Below are 19188 nucleotides of genomic sequence, written 5' to 3'. Positions count from 1 at the left end.
GTCTGTGTCTTGCCATCTCTTCTGCATCAGCCTCTCCGCAATCTTCGGCTTCAGTTTCCTGGTTGAATTCATGAGGGAGTACATACACGACGTTGCAATTGAAGTTTATAGATGACACACCATCAGAGTCAAATTCGTTTGTCATCCTGTCATCCTCTTTCCACGGACTGGAATTCATCTTCTCTTCTTCTTTCTCGTTCTGAGAACTGAACAACTTACGTTCTAAAGGTGGTTTGCTCAAACGTGCCCCCTGCATTGGGATTTTAGTACTGCTAGACTCTCCAACCTCTTTCGCCTTATATTCTTTCTGGGCCTTCTTCATCCTTTGGTGTCTTCTCCACTGAGACCTAGACATAGGATGCCTGCCCTTGTAGTTCTCCAACCTGTACATCTCTCGATTTGAGGTTTGGAATTGCTTTCTATAAGCCATTGCAGTTCTTCCTCCTTGGTCCCAACTTCGCCATTTTTTGTTTCTTGCACCTGCTTGTGTCCACCTATCCATGGGTATGTTCGCAGGAAGCTTGAAAGTCACTCTTCGAGCTTTGGGATGAGGACTATCAGGCCTTCTTGATGGTGTTCGACTGTCGAACACATACAAGTTGGGACGGAGTCCTTGAGACTCTCCACCAGTAATGAGTATCGTTCTTTCGAAAGATTGTGCCATCAGGTTATCATAGACTGCCCCACATTTGGGACACATAACAACTTATGTATTTTCCTTGTGACACCTGACAAGGAAACCCACCAGAGTCTCTTCTGGCCTTGGATAAATTTTCAACAACAAGTTTCCTTCTCTCCAAGGTTGTTCCATCCTTTCTCGTTGGGCCCTATCATAATTCGCTTGAACCCTTCGATTCAACATGATCGAACATCTTGGACACATTAGCATTTGTCCACAATTCCTCTCATGGCACCTCCAGAGATATTCTTTCAAAATTTCAACTTTGTGTGGGAACTTTGCCACATTGATGTTCCCTTGTTCCCTCAACAAACATTTCTCCAACTCCTCTATTTCGGATAAGGGATGTCGAACATTCACCATGTTGACACCTGCTGGGGAAGCTTCGGAGATCTTTATCTGTTGGAGTTTCATCCTGAGGTCTTCAGTGGCCTCACCAACTTTCTCCTCCACATCTTCATTAATTTCGATCTCAGAAGACCCTTCAACATCAGTATTGAAGGTCACACTGTCATTTAGGCTCTCAGTAGCCTGCTTTCCAGATGAAATTAACTCCAATTCAGCGACATCAGTTTCAGACACCTCCACCATATTGACATCGAATGGTTCACACAAGTTAGTGTCAGCAACATCCAAAGGATTTGTGTCAACCTTCATATGATTCTTTGCCTTGTCAGCGAATTTCAAACGTCTGTCCTTGATTGCATTCTGAATTAGATCCTTGAAAAGAAAACATTGTGAGGTTTTATGGCCTAGGAAACCATGATATTTACAGAAGCCTCGTTTCTTCCGTTGTTCTAAAGGAAGAACTTTGGAATTAGGAGGCACTATCATCTGGCCATCTTTTACTAATAAATCAAATATTTCGTCACATTTAGTGACGTCAAATCTATCATTTTTATCATTCTCGACTGGATTTTTCCCATTCGAAGGAGTAAGCAACTTGCAAGAATAAGGTGGTGCCTCCTTTAATTCGGCTAGGTCTATCTCGACCTCTTCAACGCTGTATGAATCTTTGAATGGTTCGCCCTCAGCGTCTTCTGCTTCGACATACGCCACCCTCTCCTTCTTGTAACTTTTATTTGCTCTGGCCTTTTCTGCTTTTAGTCGTTCGAATTGTCGGACCTTGTCTACTAATTGGGCCATATCCCTCAGATATTGAGTATCCAGTTTCTTTCTGATTGAATAATCTAGGCCGCCTGCAGCCATTTCGACTAATTCATGTTCTGGGACAACCGTGAAACACCTTGATTTTAGCAAACAGAACCTATTCAAATAATCATCTATAGGTTATGTGAATTTCCTCTTGATGCTAGCCAATTCTTTCAAACTTATCTTGGTCTGACCCATGTAAAATTGCTCATGGAACAATTTCTCCAAGTGTGTCCATGAGTCTATGGAATTTGGGGGTAAGGTTGTAAACCAAGTAAAAGCATTTTTTGTTAGCGAACTAGGGAAATATTTAATCCTTAAATCCTCATTGCCGGCTAAATCCCCGGCTTCTGTCAGATATCTGGCTATGTGTTCTACCGTCGATTCACTAGTGTCCCCTGAAAACTTCGTGAACTTGGGTACCTTGGTACCTCTTGGCAATTCTGTTTGCATGATGAATTCTGCTATAGGGGATGAGTAATTTGGACGTCGAAGTCCAGTGTTAAGGCCATTATTGGCCATAATCCTCTCTATCATGGCAGCTAAGTTATTTTCTGTTGCCATATTTTCTCTCCTAACTCTTTGGACTACTTCGTCTGGATGTTCGTTCCTACCAACTATCCTTAATATGGGTCTTTCTTCGATGGTCTCTTGTTGACCAAAGTCGGTCCTTCGACCTGTGTTCTCCAGATCTATCACTTGGTTCCTTTCAACTGCTGCTGTCCTAACAGGGGGAAGTGTGTCAGCGGTTGTTGTTCTAGGCGGAGGAATTGTGTCCGCAGGTGTTTGCCTAGGCGGGGGAACCGCATCTTAGATACGTTCCATAATCGGATCACCCTCTCGATAAGGGGGTTGGGTGTTTCTTCGCCTAGTCTGTGGAACTCCCATAAAATTGGCCATTTGATTTATTTGAGATGATATTTTTTGGAAGATTTCTACATTTTCCTGGTTAGTTCTGGCCAAATTTGTTACTAATGGGTTAAAGAGTGACCCTATTTCCTTAGCAAGAACACCTAGCATATCGTGGTTACTTGCGTCCATTTCTTGCCTAAACGCTGCTTGACTATTAGAAGTTAAAAAAGGCATCTGGTTGGACGTGCCTGCATTTTATGCACTTTGACCTACCGAACCTGTACTAGGCGAAAATGTCGTGACATTAGGTGCAGTATATGTAGAGCCTGCCATAGAAGTGTATGGCATTCCATAAGGATTTCCAGGCCTCCATACATCGAATGGGGGTGAGAATGGCCTTGGAGAATGTACTTGGCTTGTCGAGAAATGAAGTGTCTCGTTTGTGCCTGTTGCATGAGGTATGGTAGTCGAACTGGAAATCGGGCCAGTTCCTGTTGTGTTTTCAGGCGTGGCTTGGGAACAAACTGCAGCCGCAGACCCTCCAGAAACGGGTATTTCCTGTTCATGTGTTGTAGATGTCGAAACATGTGTAGTATTTGCTTATACTGTTCCTGACCCTTGTGGGGGATCTTGCTAGTTGCTGCCCCCTTCCACTGGTCGAATTGACCATTTTCTTGTTGTACTTACGCTTTGGAATCGGTGGTGCACTGTTGGTCAATTTACCATTCCTAAGGTTCATACAAGGTCTTGATATGTTCTAGACAAAACAAAACAACCAATTAACACAATCTGTTTGACACTGTCCCACTGGGCGTGCCAATTTGTTTACGGTGATTTCCGGTAAACAACCGCTAGTCTTCCAAACTATAGAATATACTTTGGTTACTCGCAGGATCGACTAGATTGATCCTAGGACATAGTCAAAAAGGTTGTTATTTATGATGAATTGATTCATATTGGTTGATTATTTGGTCTTCGATATAAGAGTTAAATAGACAAGATATAAAGATTAACAATCACCTTATTATACACGTAAATATAACTCTGGCGAAAGATGTATCAAAGATAAACTTTCGAAAACTTAAAGTGCAAGAATGTAAATTGCAGAAAGTAAAGGTCTCGAAAACAAGTTAAAACTAAAAGGTAAAATTGCAGGAATGTAAATGACTGGAAATTAACGAAAGACGAAGAAAAATAATGGAAAAAGTACTTGTATTAAAGTGAATACAAACGTATTAAAGATGGTGGTGTCATACGTACATTTCTCAGCGAACTCGTTCTCTTAACGCTTGATACTTGAGTAATTTATGAGTGATTTGTACAAAATGAACACATCGAATCCTAACATTAAGACCCTTATTTATACTAATTTTGACCCTAACGGTCCTATACTAATAAGATGCCACGTTGCTTGCATGCATATGCTTCGAATTTCTGGGGCGCCATCTGTACTTGTTCAGTTACACAGATTATTTCGAAATTCAAATCATCCCGCTTGAATTCTCCTTCGATACGTGGCAACGAAATTAATACCGAGAATGCTACGAAAACATGTCAAGCCTCAGTACCTTTCGTATTTTGTAAAAACGCTTAAGTCTTTTAAAGATAATTTCGTATACGAACCAGCTCCAATACTTATTATCTTTATAAACAACATCCTCGGACATGGCCATCAGTAGCCATTTCGAAATGGTCATCAGTAACCATCTTTCTTCGAACTTTACTCTTCCAAAGTATATTTTCTTCTAACAAAATCTCCAGCCAACACACGGAAACTAAAGATTAGATTGAAGAGATCCTTTTTCCATATAGTAAGAATGCCTCCCGACGCCCCGTTGGCATCCAAATACGACCACTCCACTTGGTTGTCACCCCACATTTCTTTCACTACATTACACTCTATGCCACTTAATTTTGTCTCTTGAATAAAACAAATATCAATTTCCCCTTTTTGAATATGATAGCCGACTCTCTTCCTCTTGGCCCGACTACCTCCTCCTCTTAAGTTTAAAGAAAAAATAATCATGGAATAGGTTGTTTGTTGATCCCCGTCGTCGCCTCGTCCCCTTTGGAATCCCTTACTTCCATTTCCTTTACTTTTACTATTGGATCAAATTTGTTAGAGATGTTTTTAATGCCAAGCTTAACCATTGAATTCCACAGCCCCTCCGTCGCCTTGTTCAACACTCCATTAGATATTCTTTTATTGCAATTTGTGATATCGGCATTAGAAATAGATTCGCATGTTAAAGGTAGACCTCCAGACAAATAATTCGGCTTTAAGAAGAGTTTGTTCTTGTTGGAATGAGGTGAAGCTCCTAGCAAAAAAGAGTCCTTCCCTTCTTGAAGACGATTCTCTACTGGGTAGATAAAGTTTTCTGCTTGATCCCCTAGGTCCAACACCTCTCTAATTTTCTTTCTAGACTTTTTGCAATTTTTTACCCTCTGACAATGATCATCAAAGCTTAAACTTTGTTTCCCTTTGGTACTAGCTTCCTTTATTTTGAAGTGTATAGATGCTTTCTTGATTGGCACCTTGTGATTCTTCGAGGCTTTTGAAATGATTTTGGTATTTTTTATCCGCCCATGCATGCATGTTTTATCAACTTCCAGCACATACTGTTCAACACTCCCTCCTTGGCCCACTAAGAAAGAAGAAGCGTTCTCCCCTTGGCCCACTTGAGGAGATTCCACATGCTTACATTGGCCCACTTGAGAAAAAGGATGACCCACCTCTTGAGCAAACACATTTGGTACTGATTCTACATGAATTTTCGCTGTACTCACAAAATTGGGGACCACTTCGTTCTCTTTCCCCGCGCCACGCATGTAATATCTCTCCTTGACCTCTTCTTTTACTTTTATCCCCATTTGTTTATTTGAAATAAATAAGCCACCTGGGCCCACCACTTCTATATTTTTGTTTAAAGGACTCTTCACCCCAATTCCTTGATTCACTTCCACCGCTCTGCTAACAGATTTCATTGAAATGGCATCTGAGGTACTGTGACCCTCAGAAAAGGTAGCAAGGTTCTCCTTTAATAGATCGTAGCAATTAATGTTATCTGCATATCCTCTTTTATTTTGAAATCTGTCGCTTTACTTTTGCAGGTTATCCGCTCCAACGTCACCATCACAATTAATGATGTGGTTCAGATTCCCAGGCTTTGTGGGACATTGATTCAGATTGTTCCTTGTCGTCTCATCTCTTCCGCCGTGCGAGCCTTGATACGAGTCAGAAACATCCTCGTCCGACATTGAATTAGTTCTAGATGTATTGTCTTTAGCTTCCCCTGATTCCCATATCTGATCTTCAATAATGAGTATGTTGAACCAAACACCATCAACACAAGCCCTAATTCTGCTTCTAATGAATTCTAGGTGATTTGTATAAATCATAACTCTGATAACATCCATTCTGCTACACTTCTGCATCAATATTTGAGGATTCAATATCTTCCCGAAATCAGCTAACAATAAGTTCAAGAATCTGTCATTTCTAGTGAAACAGGGCACTCCATAGATGGATACATAGGCAACTCTTGCACATTCAGCATCGGATATCTTCCATTCCCTAACTTCTTCAAACCAGAACTTTAACCAGTCACCCCCTTCGTGAATCAAAGTGTCAAGTTCTCCTTTAGCATATTCCTCTAGGAGACAAAGGCTAAGACCCAAGGCAGTTACAAATATGGTAAAGATGCCTTCCTCCAGCAAACTATTTGCCACTGCATATGCATCTCCAGGCTTCCTTGTGACACCTACCTTAGCTTTGGTGAATCTCAGTTTTTCAGCTTCACTGGATGTAAAGAATAGCGTTTGATAAACCTCTTTTGCTTCCTCTGAATTCGTCACCTTGTCTCCCTTGATTATTTCCGCGTAAGTTTTCGATGAACCCACACCTCCCCCTGCCTTAGTGACCTTAGGAACATCTCTTGCTGCGTTAACGGGAAAAAAGGCCGATTTGAAATTTTTAACTTCTCCTGTAACTCTGATTTGACTGGATTGGTATTGTTCTGCAAATCCTTTATTTTAATCCTTGATATGTTAGCACTCATCTTTGACCCATCAAGCCATACATTGTCCATCTTAGTCTCCAAATTATTCTCATCTGCCACATTGATGAATCTTACGAAACCGAATCTATGTCCTCGCCAGTCTCTTTTAGGTGGGATCACAATTTCTTCAATCAGCCCCAGATCCTTGAACTCTATGAACAAATCTCTAGCACACCAATTCTCCCCGAAATCTGTAATGAAGATAGCCAAAACCTCCTTCTTAATCACCTCAACATCCTTCCTCAAAATGTCCCAAACTAGCCTTACTGCACCTCTATTCTTCCTCCCTTTTACACTGCGCCATTCACCCTCCATGTTAAAACCGCTCGAAAAGAAGAAAAACTCAAAAAAAAACCCAGATCTTGGTGGAACTCTCACACTACTTCTTTTTCCAATTTCATATGTTTTTCAATGAACCTAAAAACTGACTTGTCTCTTATAAAAAGCAACAGAGGTAATATTATACAACAAATCATAATTTGTTGATGCAGCCTTTTTCCTATGTAAACAATCGTTGTCTCCAACGTTAGCTATGTCTACTCAACTATCACTCCAATTTTAACATTTCATCCACATACGTCTCTTTATCTATAAAAAATTGTAGTTCATACTTCATACTCATCACCTACTTTAAACCAGGGATCCCACTAAAACGAAGTTTCTTCATCATTCTCCATCAAACTAAACAAGTGATCTTCTAATCGCCTGTCTTTCATCTCACATATTTAATCGCCTGTCAATCCAATGGTTAATATTTGTGAAATAACTAAAACACCTTTTTGAGTAAAATGTCCATTAAACCCCATTAATCATCTAACTCCATGATCTGTAACACATCCTAGGTTCTTACCCACGCTCAATGTTGGATAAATTTAAATGCAGTCTTGGAAAGCCAAAAGACAGATTCTCTAGGGCAGACAAACTTTCATAGGAAATAGTTAATCATTAAATGTTATGTCTATTTATGTTTCCCTGGTCTCTATATAAAGACCCTCTCTTTGTAACCTAATTTTTAACTTTTGCAACAAATCCTTTGCAAGTCTATATATATCAGAAGAGAGTAGTTTGATCTGTTACCTTCAAATTGGTATCAGAGCGCATGGCAAACACGATGAACCAGATGCCATTGCCACAATTGTCAAAACCAAACTATGAGAACTGGAGCATCCAGATGAAGGCGCTGCTTGGATCGTTAGATGTGTGGGAGGTTGTAGAAGAAGGGTTTGAAGAACCAGAAACCACGACAGGAAATACAGCAGCCCAGAACAAGGCGTTGAAAGAGACGCGGTCGAAAGACAAAATGGCATTATACATGTTGTTTAGAGCAGTAGACGAATCTGGTTTTGAGAAGATTGCTGGTTCAACTACTTCGAAGCAAGTGTGGGATACATTAGAGACGGCGTTCAGTGGAGAAAATAGAGTCAAGCAAGTTCGTTTGCAAACTCTTCGAGGAGAATTAGAAAGGATGAAGATGAAGGAGACGGAGTCCGTGTCGGACTACATCATGCGTGTGCAAACAGTTGTAAATCAACTGAAACGAAATGGAGAAGCAATGACCGATGCTCGAGTTGTCGAAAATACTTTAAGATCTTTGACTGAAAAATTCGAAAATATTGTATGTGCAATAGAGGAGTCGAAGGACCTTGGGACAATCACTGTCGAAGAAGTAGCTGGTTCACTTGAGGCACACGAACAACGCAAAATACAAAAGAAGGAGGAGACACTTGATAATGCAGAACAGACAAAGGAATCCACTAGAGATGAAAGGGCACTTTTATCTCAAAACTAGCGTGGTCGAGGACGTGGTCGTGGAGGTCGAGATGGTGGTCGAAGCTATCAGAACAACAATTTCGAAAGAGGACAGGCAAGTCAACAAAATTGGCGAGGTCGAGGACGTGGTCATAGAGGTGGCAGGTCGAACTCCAACATCGAATGCTACAAATGCAATAAACATGGACATTTTGCGAAGGATTGCAACTCATACAGTTGCTACAATTGTGGAAAAGGGGGACACCTTGCAAAAGACTGTCGATTCAGGAGGAAAGTCGAAGAGACAACAAATTTCGCACTAGAAACAGAATCAAACGAAGGATTCCTATTAATGACCCAAAAGGAGACAAACACAGAAGATGACACTATATGGTACCTTGACTCAGGAGCAAGTAATCATATGTGTGGTCACAAACATCTATTCAAAGAAATAAAGAAAATTGAAGATGGTCATGTATCTTTTGGAGATGCGTCGAAGGTAAAGGTCGAAGGCAAAGGAACAATTTGTTATTTGCAGAAAGACAACGTACCTGGAAAAATACAAGATGTTTATTATGTAACAGATTTAAAAGCAAATATTCTAAGCCTGGGGCAACTTACAGAGAAGGGATATTCGATATTTATGAAGGATCGAATACTGCATTTGAAGGATAAATCAGGGCACCAAATTGCTCAAGTTGAGATGGGAAGGAATCGAATGTACAAGCTGAATCTGAGAAGCGTTCGAGGAAAATGTTTGAAAATCGACACTGAAGACCAAGCAACTCTGTGGCATCTACGTTTTGGTCACTTACATCATGCTGGGTTAAAGAGATTAGCGGGAAGAAACATGGTACATGGATTGCCTAACATGGAGTTTGAAGGAAAATTTTGTGAAAATTGTGTTTTTGGCAAGCAGACGAGAACTTCTTTTCAAAAGAAGGCAGAATATCATGCTAAGCACATCCTTGAATTAATTCACACTGATATCTGTGGATCAATCACTCCAGAATCCTTTAGTGGTAAGAAGTATTTCATTTCCTTCATCGATGATTTCTCAAGAAAGACTTGGGTCTACTTCCTGAGAGAAAAATCTGAAGCATCCGAAGCATTCAAAAGGTTCAAGGTAATGGTTGAAAAATCGACTGATCGACACATCAAAGCACTCCGTTCTGACAGAGGAGGAGAATATACTTCGACAGCTTTCATGAAGTATTGCGAGGAGCAGGGTATAAGGAGATTTCTAACTGCAGCATACTCACCTCAACAAAATGGGGTTGCTGAAAGGAAAAATCGAACAGTCTTTGACATGGTTCGTTCAATGCTCAAAAGTAAGAACATGACGAAGGAATTTTGGGCAGAAGCTATGCAATGTTCAATCTATGTTCAAAATAGATGTCCGCATTCAAAGTTGGGAGATCGAACACCGCAAGAAGCGTGGAGTGGACAGAAACCGACTGTATCTCATTTTAAAGTATTTGGTAGTGTTGCTTATGCACATGTACCAGATCAACGAAGAACGAATCTTGAAGACAAGAGTCAGAAATATATATTAATTGGGTATGATGAGAAAACAAAAGGATACAGGTTATTCGACCCCATAAACAAAAAGGTGGTAGTAAGTAGAGATGTTCGAGTGAATGAAGCAAGTAGGTGGGACTGGAACAATTCGACAGAAGACATAGTCGAAACTGAAGAACCCTCAGTCGGTATACCAACAACCCAAAATCAATTACCAAGGTTTGAATACTCTGACAGTGAAGACGAATCCTCACAGCCCAGAATGAGAAGCTTGTAAGAGTTGTATGATAATACAGAAGAAGTACATCTTGTGTGTCTACTGGCAGATTCTGAAAACATTAGTTTCGAAGAAGCATGGAGAGATGAGAAGTGGAAGAATGCCATGGACGAAGAAATTAAAGCTATCGAACACAACAAAACTTGGGAACTAGCAGAGTTACCAAAAGGAAGTCGAACCATTAGTGTGAAGTGGGTGTTTAAGAAAAAGATGAATGCTCAAGGAAAAGTCGAAAGGTACAAGGCGCGACTAGTGGCAAAAGGATACAGGCAGAAGGAAGGAATAGATTATGACGAAGTATTCGCACCAGTTGCAAGAATGGAGACAATTCGACTGCTGATTTCTCAAGATGCTCAGCTCAAATGGCCAATATTTCAAATGGATGTCAAATCAGCATTTTTGAATGGTGTGCTCGAAGAAGAAGTCTATGTCGAACAACCACCAGGATACATGAAAGACGGAAGCGAAGGAAAAGTGCTAAGACTCAAGAAAGCACTTTATGGATTAAAGCAGGCACCTCGTGCATGGAATACACGTATTGATACTTACTTCAAAAGGAATGGTTTCCAACAATGTCCTTACGAACATGCCCTATATGTAAAGAAGTATAAAGGAGATATACTGCTTGTTGCACTCTATGTCGACAACTTGATTTTCCTGGGCAACAGTGATCAAATGATTGAAGAATTCAAAGGTCGAATGACACGAGAATTTGAAATGACGGACTTAGGTCGAATGAGCTTCTTTCTTGGTCTGGAAGTTCGACAAGAAGAAACTGGAATTTTTGTCTCACAAGAAAAATATGCAAAGGACATTCTGAAGAGGTTCAAAATGGAAGGTTGCAATCCAATCTCGACACCAATGGAGCCAGGAGCCAAGCTTTCAAAATTTGATGGGGGGGAACGTGTCGAAGCAAACAAATTTCGAAGCTTGGTCGGAAGTCTTCGATATCTCACATGTACTAGACCAGATCTTTCTCTAAGTGTCGGAATCTTGAGTCGATTTATGGAAGAACCAGTTCACTCACACTGGAAAGCTTTGAAGAGAATTCTTCGTTATATCCAAGGAACTGTGTCACTTGGAATGTTTTACTCAAAAGCAGAAGATTACAAGCTAACAGGTTACTCCGACAGCGATTGGTGTGGAGATATAGACGATCGAAAAAGTACATCAGGATATGTATTCTTTATGGGAAACACTGCTTTCACATGGCTCTCAAGGAAGCAACCAATTGTAACACTGTCAACATGCGAAGCAGAATACGTGGCTGCATCATGGTGTGTATGCCATGCTATATGGCTTAGAAGATTGTTATGTGAGTTAGAGCAGAAGCAGGAAAATGCAACCATAGTACAAGTCGACAACAAATCAGCAATCGAACTGGCGAAGAATCCAGTGAATCATGAAATAAGTAAACACATCGACGTACGTTTTCATTTCATTCGAGAACATGTGAAAAATGGAAGCGTCGAACTGAAGCATGTGGCAAGCAAGGATCAAGCTGCAGATATTTTCACAAAACCATTGTCGAAGGAGATATTCGACAGAGGCAAGATAATGCTGGGATTAATTGATCGAAGGAGCATTTAATTTATGGGGGAGTTTTGTTGGATAAATTTAAATGCAGTCTTGGAAAGCCAAAAGACAGATTCTCTAGGGCAGACAAACTTTCATAGGAAATAGTTAATCATTAAATGTTATGTCTATTTATGTTTCCCTGGTCTCTATATAAAGACCCTCTCTTTGTAACCTAATTTTTAACTTTTGCAACAAATCCTTTGCAAGTCTATATATCAGAAGAGAGTAGTTTGATCTGTTACCTTCACTCAAACCCCTCAATCCATCATAATAAGTACTTTATTGTGTACATATTGTAATATCAGTCTTCATTAAAAGAGGAGGAATTTGAGACGTTATATCCTTTCCTCCTTAATTAGTTTTTTCCTCGAAATTCACCTTTTCCCCCAATTCTCTTCTTAGGATTCATGTTCTTATGCACATTTATTTGATTTCAACTTTTACTAATTTATAACATGGTTCCCTTACATCACATATATGAGTCTCTACTTTAGCTCACTAAATTCTCTTAAAATTATTCTCATCTTTTTCTAACTCTTCGTGAAGCAATCTATTATTGAACACATAAGTATTATACTTGACTCTTTTAAGGTGTTTTGCAAAAATTAATAGTTCAAGTATCCTGTAATCCCCCAAATTGAATTGTGCTAAGTAATTCCATGTTTGTCTTCATAATATCCTTTACAAATTTTCTATAGGCACTTGCTTTTGAAGAAGATGTCTCTATAATCTTAAAGTTGACCATGAATTTCACCAAAAATGATGATGGTTGCTAAAATTGCAACCTCACGTATCCGTATGAGACTCAAACTAATATATTTAATACTTCTACTTAGAGTACTCAACTCAACTGATGACCCTTCTGTGTGGAGAAAAATTTATTCCATCGTATGTTGCATTTTATGATCTCTACAAGTTACTATTTTCTATTAATCAAGTAAAGAGAATCATGAAGTATGTAAATGGAAAATGTGACTACACTATTCAGTATTCTCTTGATAGCAATTCATTATTGGTAGGGTATTGTGATTCAGATAGGACTGAGCGATTTGATGATAGAAAGAGTACATTTGGTGGATGCTTCTTTCTTGGCAACAATTTAATCTAATGGTTCAACAAGAAGCAGGATTGTGTTTCATAATCTACTGCAGAAGTTGAGTACAATGTTGCGAGGAGAAGTTGCACTTAACTACTCTAGATGAAACAGATGTTGAAGGAGTACAATTTCGAACAAGATGTCATGACATTATTCTGTGACAACATGAGTTCTATTAATACTTCAAAGAATCTTGTCCAATACAAAAAACACCAAACACATTGACATTCTTCATCATTTCATCGAGCACTTGTGGAAGATAAAATTGTAAACCTTTATCATATAGCAACTGGAAAAAAATTAGCTACAAATTTACCAAAGCCTTAGATGCCGTTCAGTTTGAAAAACTAAGGGATGCTCTTGGTATTTTCATATGTGAAAAATTGTAGCAATCAACGCATAAGAGGTGTGCAAAAATAGAAAGACCTTTTCTCTCTCTTAAGACCATTGTTGAATGTTTAATGAGGCTGATTATTCCCATTTCTGAGTTGCTTTATAACTGGTCCTTTGTTACAAGCAAGAGCAATCTATATTCCTTTTTATAATGTTCTTAAAAAAATTGGTAATTTTCTTTCTATCAAGTTCTTCGAATTCTTTTAAAAATGAGTCAAAAATCTGAAGATACTCAGACTACTAAATTTGGGGTCAAGAAGGCAACATTAAAGAAATTCAGGTTCTTGAGTCAAAGAAGGCTAATCTGGACATGAATGAAACAAAGGTGAAAACACGTGCTGGGCCATCTATTAGAACATCTATGATTGCGAACAAGTTTGTGACAAAAATGAAGTCCTAGAAGAGGATTCTGCATGCAAATCTTGTAAGTTTTGTAAGAGTTATGTTAGCCAAAATTTGTCAAGGGGGTAAAAAATTTTGTGAAGAGAACTCGCATTTTTTTATTATTATGCTTATTTGACATTAAATATTTTTTATTGGAATTAATTTTACTACGTTAAAAAGTGATAGAAAATAAAATGAAAAAATAATACTATAAATAAAAATATTATAATAAAAGTATTTTAAAGAAAAAAATCATATTAAAAAGAATAATACTATAAATAAAAATATTATAATAAAAATATTTTAAAGAAAAAATCATATTAAAAAGAATAATACTATATTTAAAAATATTTTCGTAGACAATACTTTAAATAATAATACATATTATAAAAAAAAAACAATAGATAAAAATTAATAATGGTTTAAACTGTAGTTAAACGTAAAAATTAAATAATTAGTAGCGTTTTAAACTGTTACCAAATAAATTATATTTAAAACTTATAAATCAAATTACGATGGTTTATATCATCAGGATATCACATTCACGATAGTTTTAAACCGTCGAAATCAACAATGAAAACAAAACACAAAAGAATATTCACGACGATATCTAATCGTTGTCATTTCAAATTTATGTCAGTTCCAACTCGTCGTGAACTTGAGCGACGGTTGGTGTGGCAGTTTTGGCAACCGTCGCGAAACAGCCTGGGGACACACATTTTTTCGACGGTATAACAGGCGCTGTAGATAGTAAATTGCGGCTATTTTAACCGTTGTAACCTCTCAAAATAACCGTCGCAATCTGCTAATTTTATTGTAGTGAATTAGGGAAATTTATTTTGAAGTATAATCTTTTTTTTTATTTATTTAACTATTTCATAAAAATATAATCATTTGTTTAACTAGAAGAAATTGCATCATCTAGTTAAGATATTGCAACCTAAAATAAAAATGGTGAATGATTATAAATTGAAAAGGACGCATTGTTGTGATGATTCCTTTTCAATTTTTTACCATTCACCATTTTACTTTTGGATTGCAATATCTTCTCTAGATTATGCAATTTCCTCTTTGTTAAATTTATGAAATACATATATTAATAAAAAAAAACAAAATGCTTATGCTTCTAAATAAATTACGTATAACCTAAAATGTCTAGAGCATAGTAAAGTGACACAAAATACAATAGATTTCTCTTCAGTTAAAAGTCATAACCGAGAAGAAATGTGATCCCCTCACACCCGTCCCCTAGGTTAAAATTTCATACCTAAAGAAAAAGTTATGAGCCACATGTCACCTCGGTTGAAACTCCCAACTGATAAAAAATGTACACACGCCATTTAAAAAGTGCAATTTTTAAGAATTGCACATAAGACCAAAACTACTTTCCACTTAAAATGACACTAGACGAGGGGAAAAAGTATCACACTTTTCATGATACAATCGGCCCGTTTGTTTTGCCTTTTTTTAAAAAATGATTTTTATAGTGTTACATAATTTTGTGAAAAAAAATTTTACAAAGAAACTTTTTATAAAAGCTTCGAATGAAAATTTTGTTTGAATAGTTATTCTTAAAATGTAATTTTAGGTATTTCATCAATTTATGGAAAAAAATTTGGATATCAAAATTTCAAAAAATCAATTAATTTTGAAGCTATTTCAAATAGATTTTCATAAAAATTATTTTTGAAATACAACTTTTTAAAAAAATTGCGATTTTGACTAAGTTTTGGTCTTCAATAATGTATGTTTATGTTATAGGATGTCAAAACTAGTGTTTCATTTTAGAAAAAACGAATATAAAAAAACTTGTAATATTTTGAAAAACGGTTTTTGAAAATCTATTTTAAAAAATACAAAGAAAAAATCAATTTTTTTAAAGACGAAACAAACTGGCCCAATATATTACATCGGCCACCCATTTGTGGTAAAAACTCATAATTCAATCGAGGTAAAAACTAATTTTTTGTAGTAGTGTAATCAAATTAAAAAGAAAAAACCAGAAAATATTATATAAGAGGTGATTTTGTTGAGAAAAAAATAAAAATAAAATATTATATCAAACATGCATTTAGTATTATCTTTTATAACACACTTTTTTTTTTCAAATGCGCGTTGTCTGAACCGTGAAATGGTTCAACTTACTTTTGCTTTAGGTGGAAAAAACAATAAAGGCTTCATTGTAATTTTGGTCCCTCTATTATCCATTTTTTTAGATTTTAGTCCCTCTATTTTAAAATCCGGAATTTTAGTCCTTATATTTTAGTTTTTTGAGGATTTTGGTCCCCCTGCAAATTCGAAGGCAATTTTAAATGAAATGACGCTCTTATTGATGATGTGTCAGTGTCAGTTCAGCAATAATCTGTTCAAAAAAGCTATTTTTATATAAGATTTATGTTGAAGATGTCATTAATCTGAGTTCCATTTTATTAAAAATTGCCTTCGGATTTAAAGGGGGACCAAAATCCTCAAAAAACTAAAACAAAGGGACTAAAATTCTAGATTTTAAAATAGGGGACCAAAACCCAAAAAAATGAATAATAGAGGAACCAAAATTGCAATTAAGCCAACAATAAAAAGGCATGGACTTCGTAGCTCCAAAGAAATTTCACGGAGCTCCTCCCAAAACTTTATTTTTCCAAATCTTATTTTATTGTTACAAGTTTCTTCGTTATATACTTTTAACAATAGCTTTTTAATAAAATATTATGGCCAAAAATCAAATTGAGAAGAAATCATAGACACGACGTGTGAATAGATTCAAACATATTCTTTTTGAACAACAACTTTATTCTTTATAAATGAGAATTCAAGTCATGTGTTGTAATCAAAAATCGTTTTATTTTGCACACATTACTGAGTTTCAAACATGAACACAAATAGTGGTGACCAACTGAAAGCAGCAGCTCAAACAGGTGATATAGATCTCCTTTACACAGTAATTCATCATGATCCATGGATTTTGGAGAATATAGATTCAATACCATTTGTTGAAACTCCATTGCACATCGCCGCATCTCTGGGGCATATCCGATTTGCCATTGAGATTATGAATTTGAAACCTTCCTTTGCTTTGAAGCTAAATCCGCAAGGATTCAGCCCCGTTCATCTCGCTATGCAAAACGACCAAAAGAGGATGTTGTCTCGGTTTGTTGACATGAATAAAGATCTTGTTAGAGTTAAAGGGAGGGAAGGGTTAACTCCTCTTCATTTTGCAAGTCAAATAGGAGAGGTAGAACTTTTAGCTGAATTCCTCACAGCTTGTCCGTATTCCATTGAAGATGTGACAGTGAAGGGTGAGACTGCACTGCATATTGCTGTTATGAATAATCAGTATGAGGCTCTTGATCTTCTTGTTTCCTTTCTTAGAAAAAATTTCATGAGAAGTGCTAGGATGATTCAAGATAAAATACTAAATTGGAAGGATGAGGATGACAATAACATTTTGCATATTATAGCACAAAGAAATTTCGAGCCACAGGTAACCTTTTTGTCACTTTTTGAAATTTATTTGTATTCTATAAATTCTACCTTATAAAATCGACTTAAACTTTTGGTATTAAATTTTTATTTGAAGGCATTTCATTACAACTGTTTTGTTCATTAATGACTAGGTAGTAAAGGCAATTGGTTTGTTGTTAAAGATTGGGATAAATTTGAAGGCAAAGAACTTGGAGAACAAAACTGCATTGGACATGACAGCCAATGTAGATATAAGGAGTATATTGTTGTGTGCTGGAGGAAAATCGAACTCACAGATCACCAATCCTCCCACACTTTCACATAACCTCAGATCAAATACCTCAGTCAGAGATAAAGTGACAACTTGTATATTTCGCACTGGAAGTAATATATTAGAGGAACAACGTAACACTTGGTTGATAGTTGCGACTCTTGTTGCAACAGCCACGTATCAATCAGCACTGAGTCCCCCTGGTGGAATTTATCAGGTTAGTGCTAGTGATGGCATTAATGTTAACATCACTTCCTCCAATTCTACTATTTCTACACCTAATAATGCTGGGAAATCAGTCTTGTCAGCACCAGAATTCTTTATGTTCTTATTTTTGAATATGACTTCCTTTATTGTATCAATCATAGCAATAGTTATTATGATACCAAGAGGAACAATAGACGTTGTAGTGGGTTTTCCGGTGCTCTCTTTTGCTTTAAGTTATTTATTTTCTATGTTGAAGATATCCCCTATTTTTGAGGATACAACCATTGTTTTACTCTTTGTTCTACTTCTTTCAATTTATTTTTTCTGGGTGTTTGCTGCTTTTTCAAGAGTGTACTATCATCTGAAGCCCGTAATTGCTAAGAAATTGAATAGATGATAGTTAAATCAATATTGTGGCAATAGGAGAAACACCAATCATGGTTATGATCAATAGGAGAAACACCTAATGTTATCTGCAACTCAGACTGCTGCCCGAATTCACAAACAATATCGCAACGTCCATTTGCAGTATTCATTGTTATTGTTACTTGTTAACTTCAGATAGTTGTGAGTGATTCCATGTATTAAATATTTTAGACATATAGCTTGCTTTCTACTCAATGTATGTGTATTATTAATGAAAAATGTTATTATTACACTCAAAATATACACTATAGTCTACACCGTATTTACTTTTCACCAATACGTGTTTTTATTAAAAAAAGTAATATTTTTTTTATATATTTTTGATTAAATAATATCGATATAAAAACTGTGTGATTAATCAACTTCATCACTTTATTAATCAACCTTCTATACTGCATTAACCAACTTTATTTTACTACTAAAAATCAATTTTAATATATGAGTGCTTATTAACTAACTTTATCACTACATTAACCAACATTTTACACTTCATTAACCAACTTTGTTTTACTACTAAATTAATTTTAATATCTGAGCGTTTATTAACCGACTTTGTCACTTTATTAACCAACGCTTTGTATATCATTAGCCTACTTTGTTTTATCACTTGTTCTGAACTGGGCCTATGACTGACTCATTGTTTAGTAGGGCCCAATCCTGCGAAGTCAACATGAATGCCCAACTGAATGATCCACATGATCGTAGCCGTTGGGAGCGTCATAGCCACATGCTCTTCTAAGAGTACATGTTCAACTGCCCACCGAAAGATTCAGTCCTCCTCCTCCAAATCCCACGGGCAGTCTATCTAGGATGGAGATTACGTGCAGACCTTGCCCTACCACGTAGGATCCTAGCAGTCTCTTGTTTCGGGCCTACGCAATCCAGCCCTAAACAACAGACTTTGGCTCAGCGCTATGGGCATTATAAATACTCTCTTTCACAAGAGGGTCAAGTAATTCACTTTCATTCCACATACTTACTTTCTCACTCTAAACCTTACTTTGGAATCAGAGTGTCTTGCAGGTACTCCCTCCTTTTTCTTTGGACCGACCATAATCATGTTACAGGCCAAGACGATCGTTT

At 37.0% G+C, this 19188-nt stretch overlaps 1 protein-coding gene across 1 annotated transcript; it reads left to right on the top strand.

The window, feature by feature from the left end:
- The first annotated feature begins 16601 nt into the window (after positions 1–16601).
- On the top strand, positions 16602–18270 carry LOC131625545 (ankyrin repeat-containing protein BDA1-like). Its single transcript, XM_058896397.1, has 2 exons — positions 16602–17220; positions 17363–18270. Exons 1-2 carry the CDS (start codon positions 16609–16611, stop codon positions 18074–18076), a joined length of 1326 nt encoding a protein of 441 aa, XP_058752380.1. The 5' UTR covers positions 16602–16608; the 3' UTR covers positions 18077–18270.
- The last annotated feature ends 918 nt before the right edge of the window (positions 18271–19188 follow it).

This window comes from Vicia villosa, unplaced genomic scaffold (assembly GCF_029867415.1).
Source record: "Vicia villosa cultivar HV-30 ecotype Madison, WI unplaced genomic scaffold, Vvil1.0 ctg.000219F_1_1, whole genome shotgun sequence".
NCBI lineage: Eukaryota > Viridiplantae > Streptophyta > Magnoliopsida > Fabales > Fabaceae > Vicia > Vicia villosa.
Note: the sequence above shows the minus strand (reverse complement) of the source record. Positions and strands in the feature narration are given on the sequence as shown.

Bases quoted from the DNA above. Each gene is read 5' to 3' on its own strand.
- LOC131625545 (XM_058896397.1), top strand. From the start codon at position 16,609: ATGAACACAAATAGTGGTGACCAACTGAAAGCAGCAGCTCAAACAGGT. The intron at 17,221-17,362 runs GTAACCTTTTTG...TAGGTAGTAAAG, and splicing joins AAAGAAATTTCGAGCCACAG to GCAATTGGTTTGTTGTTAAA.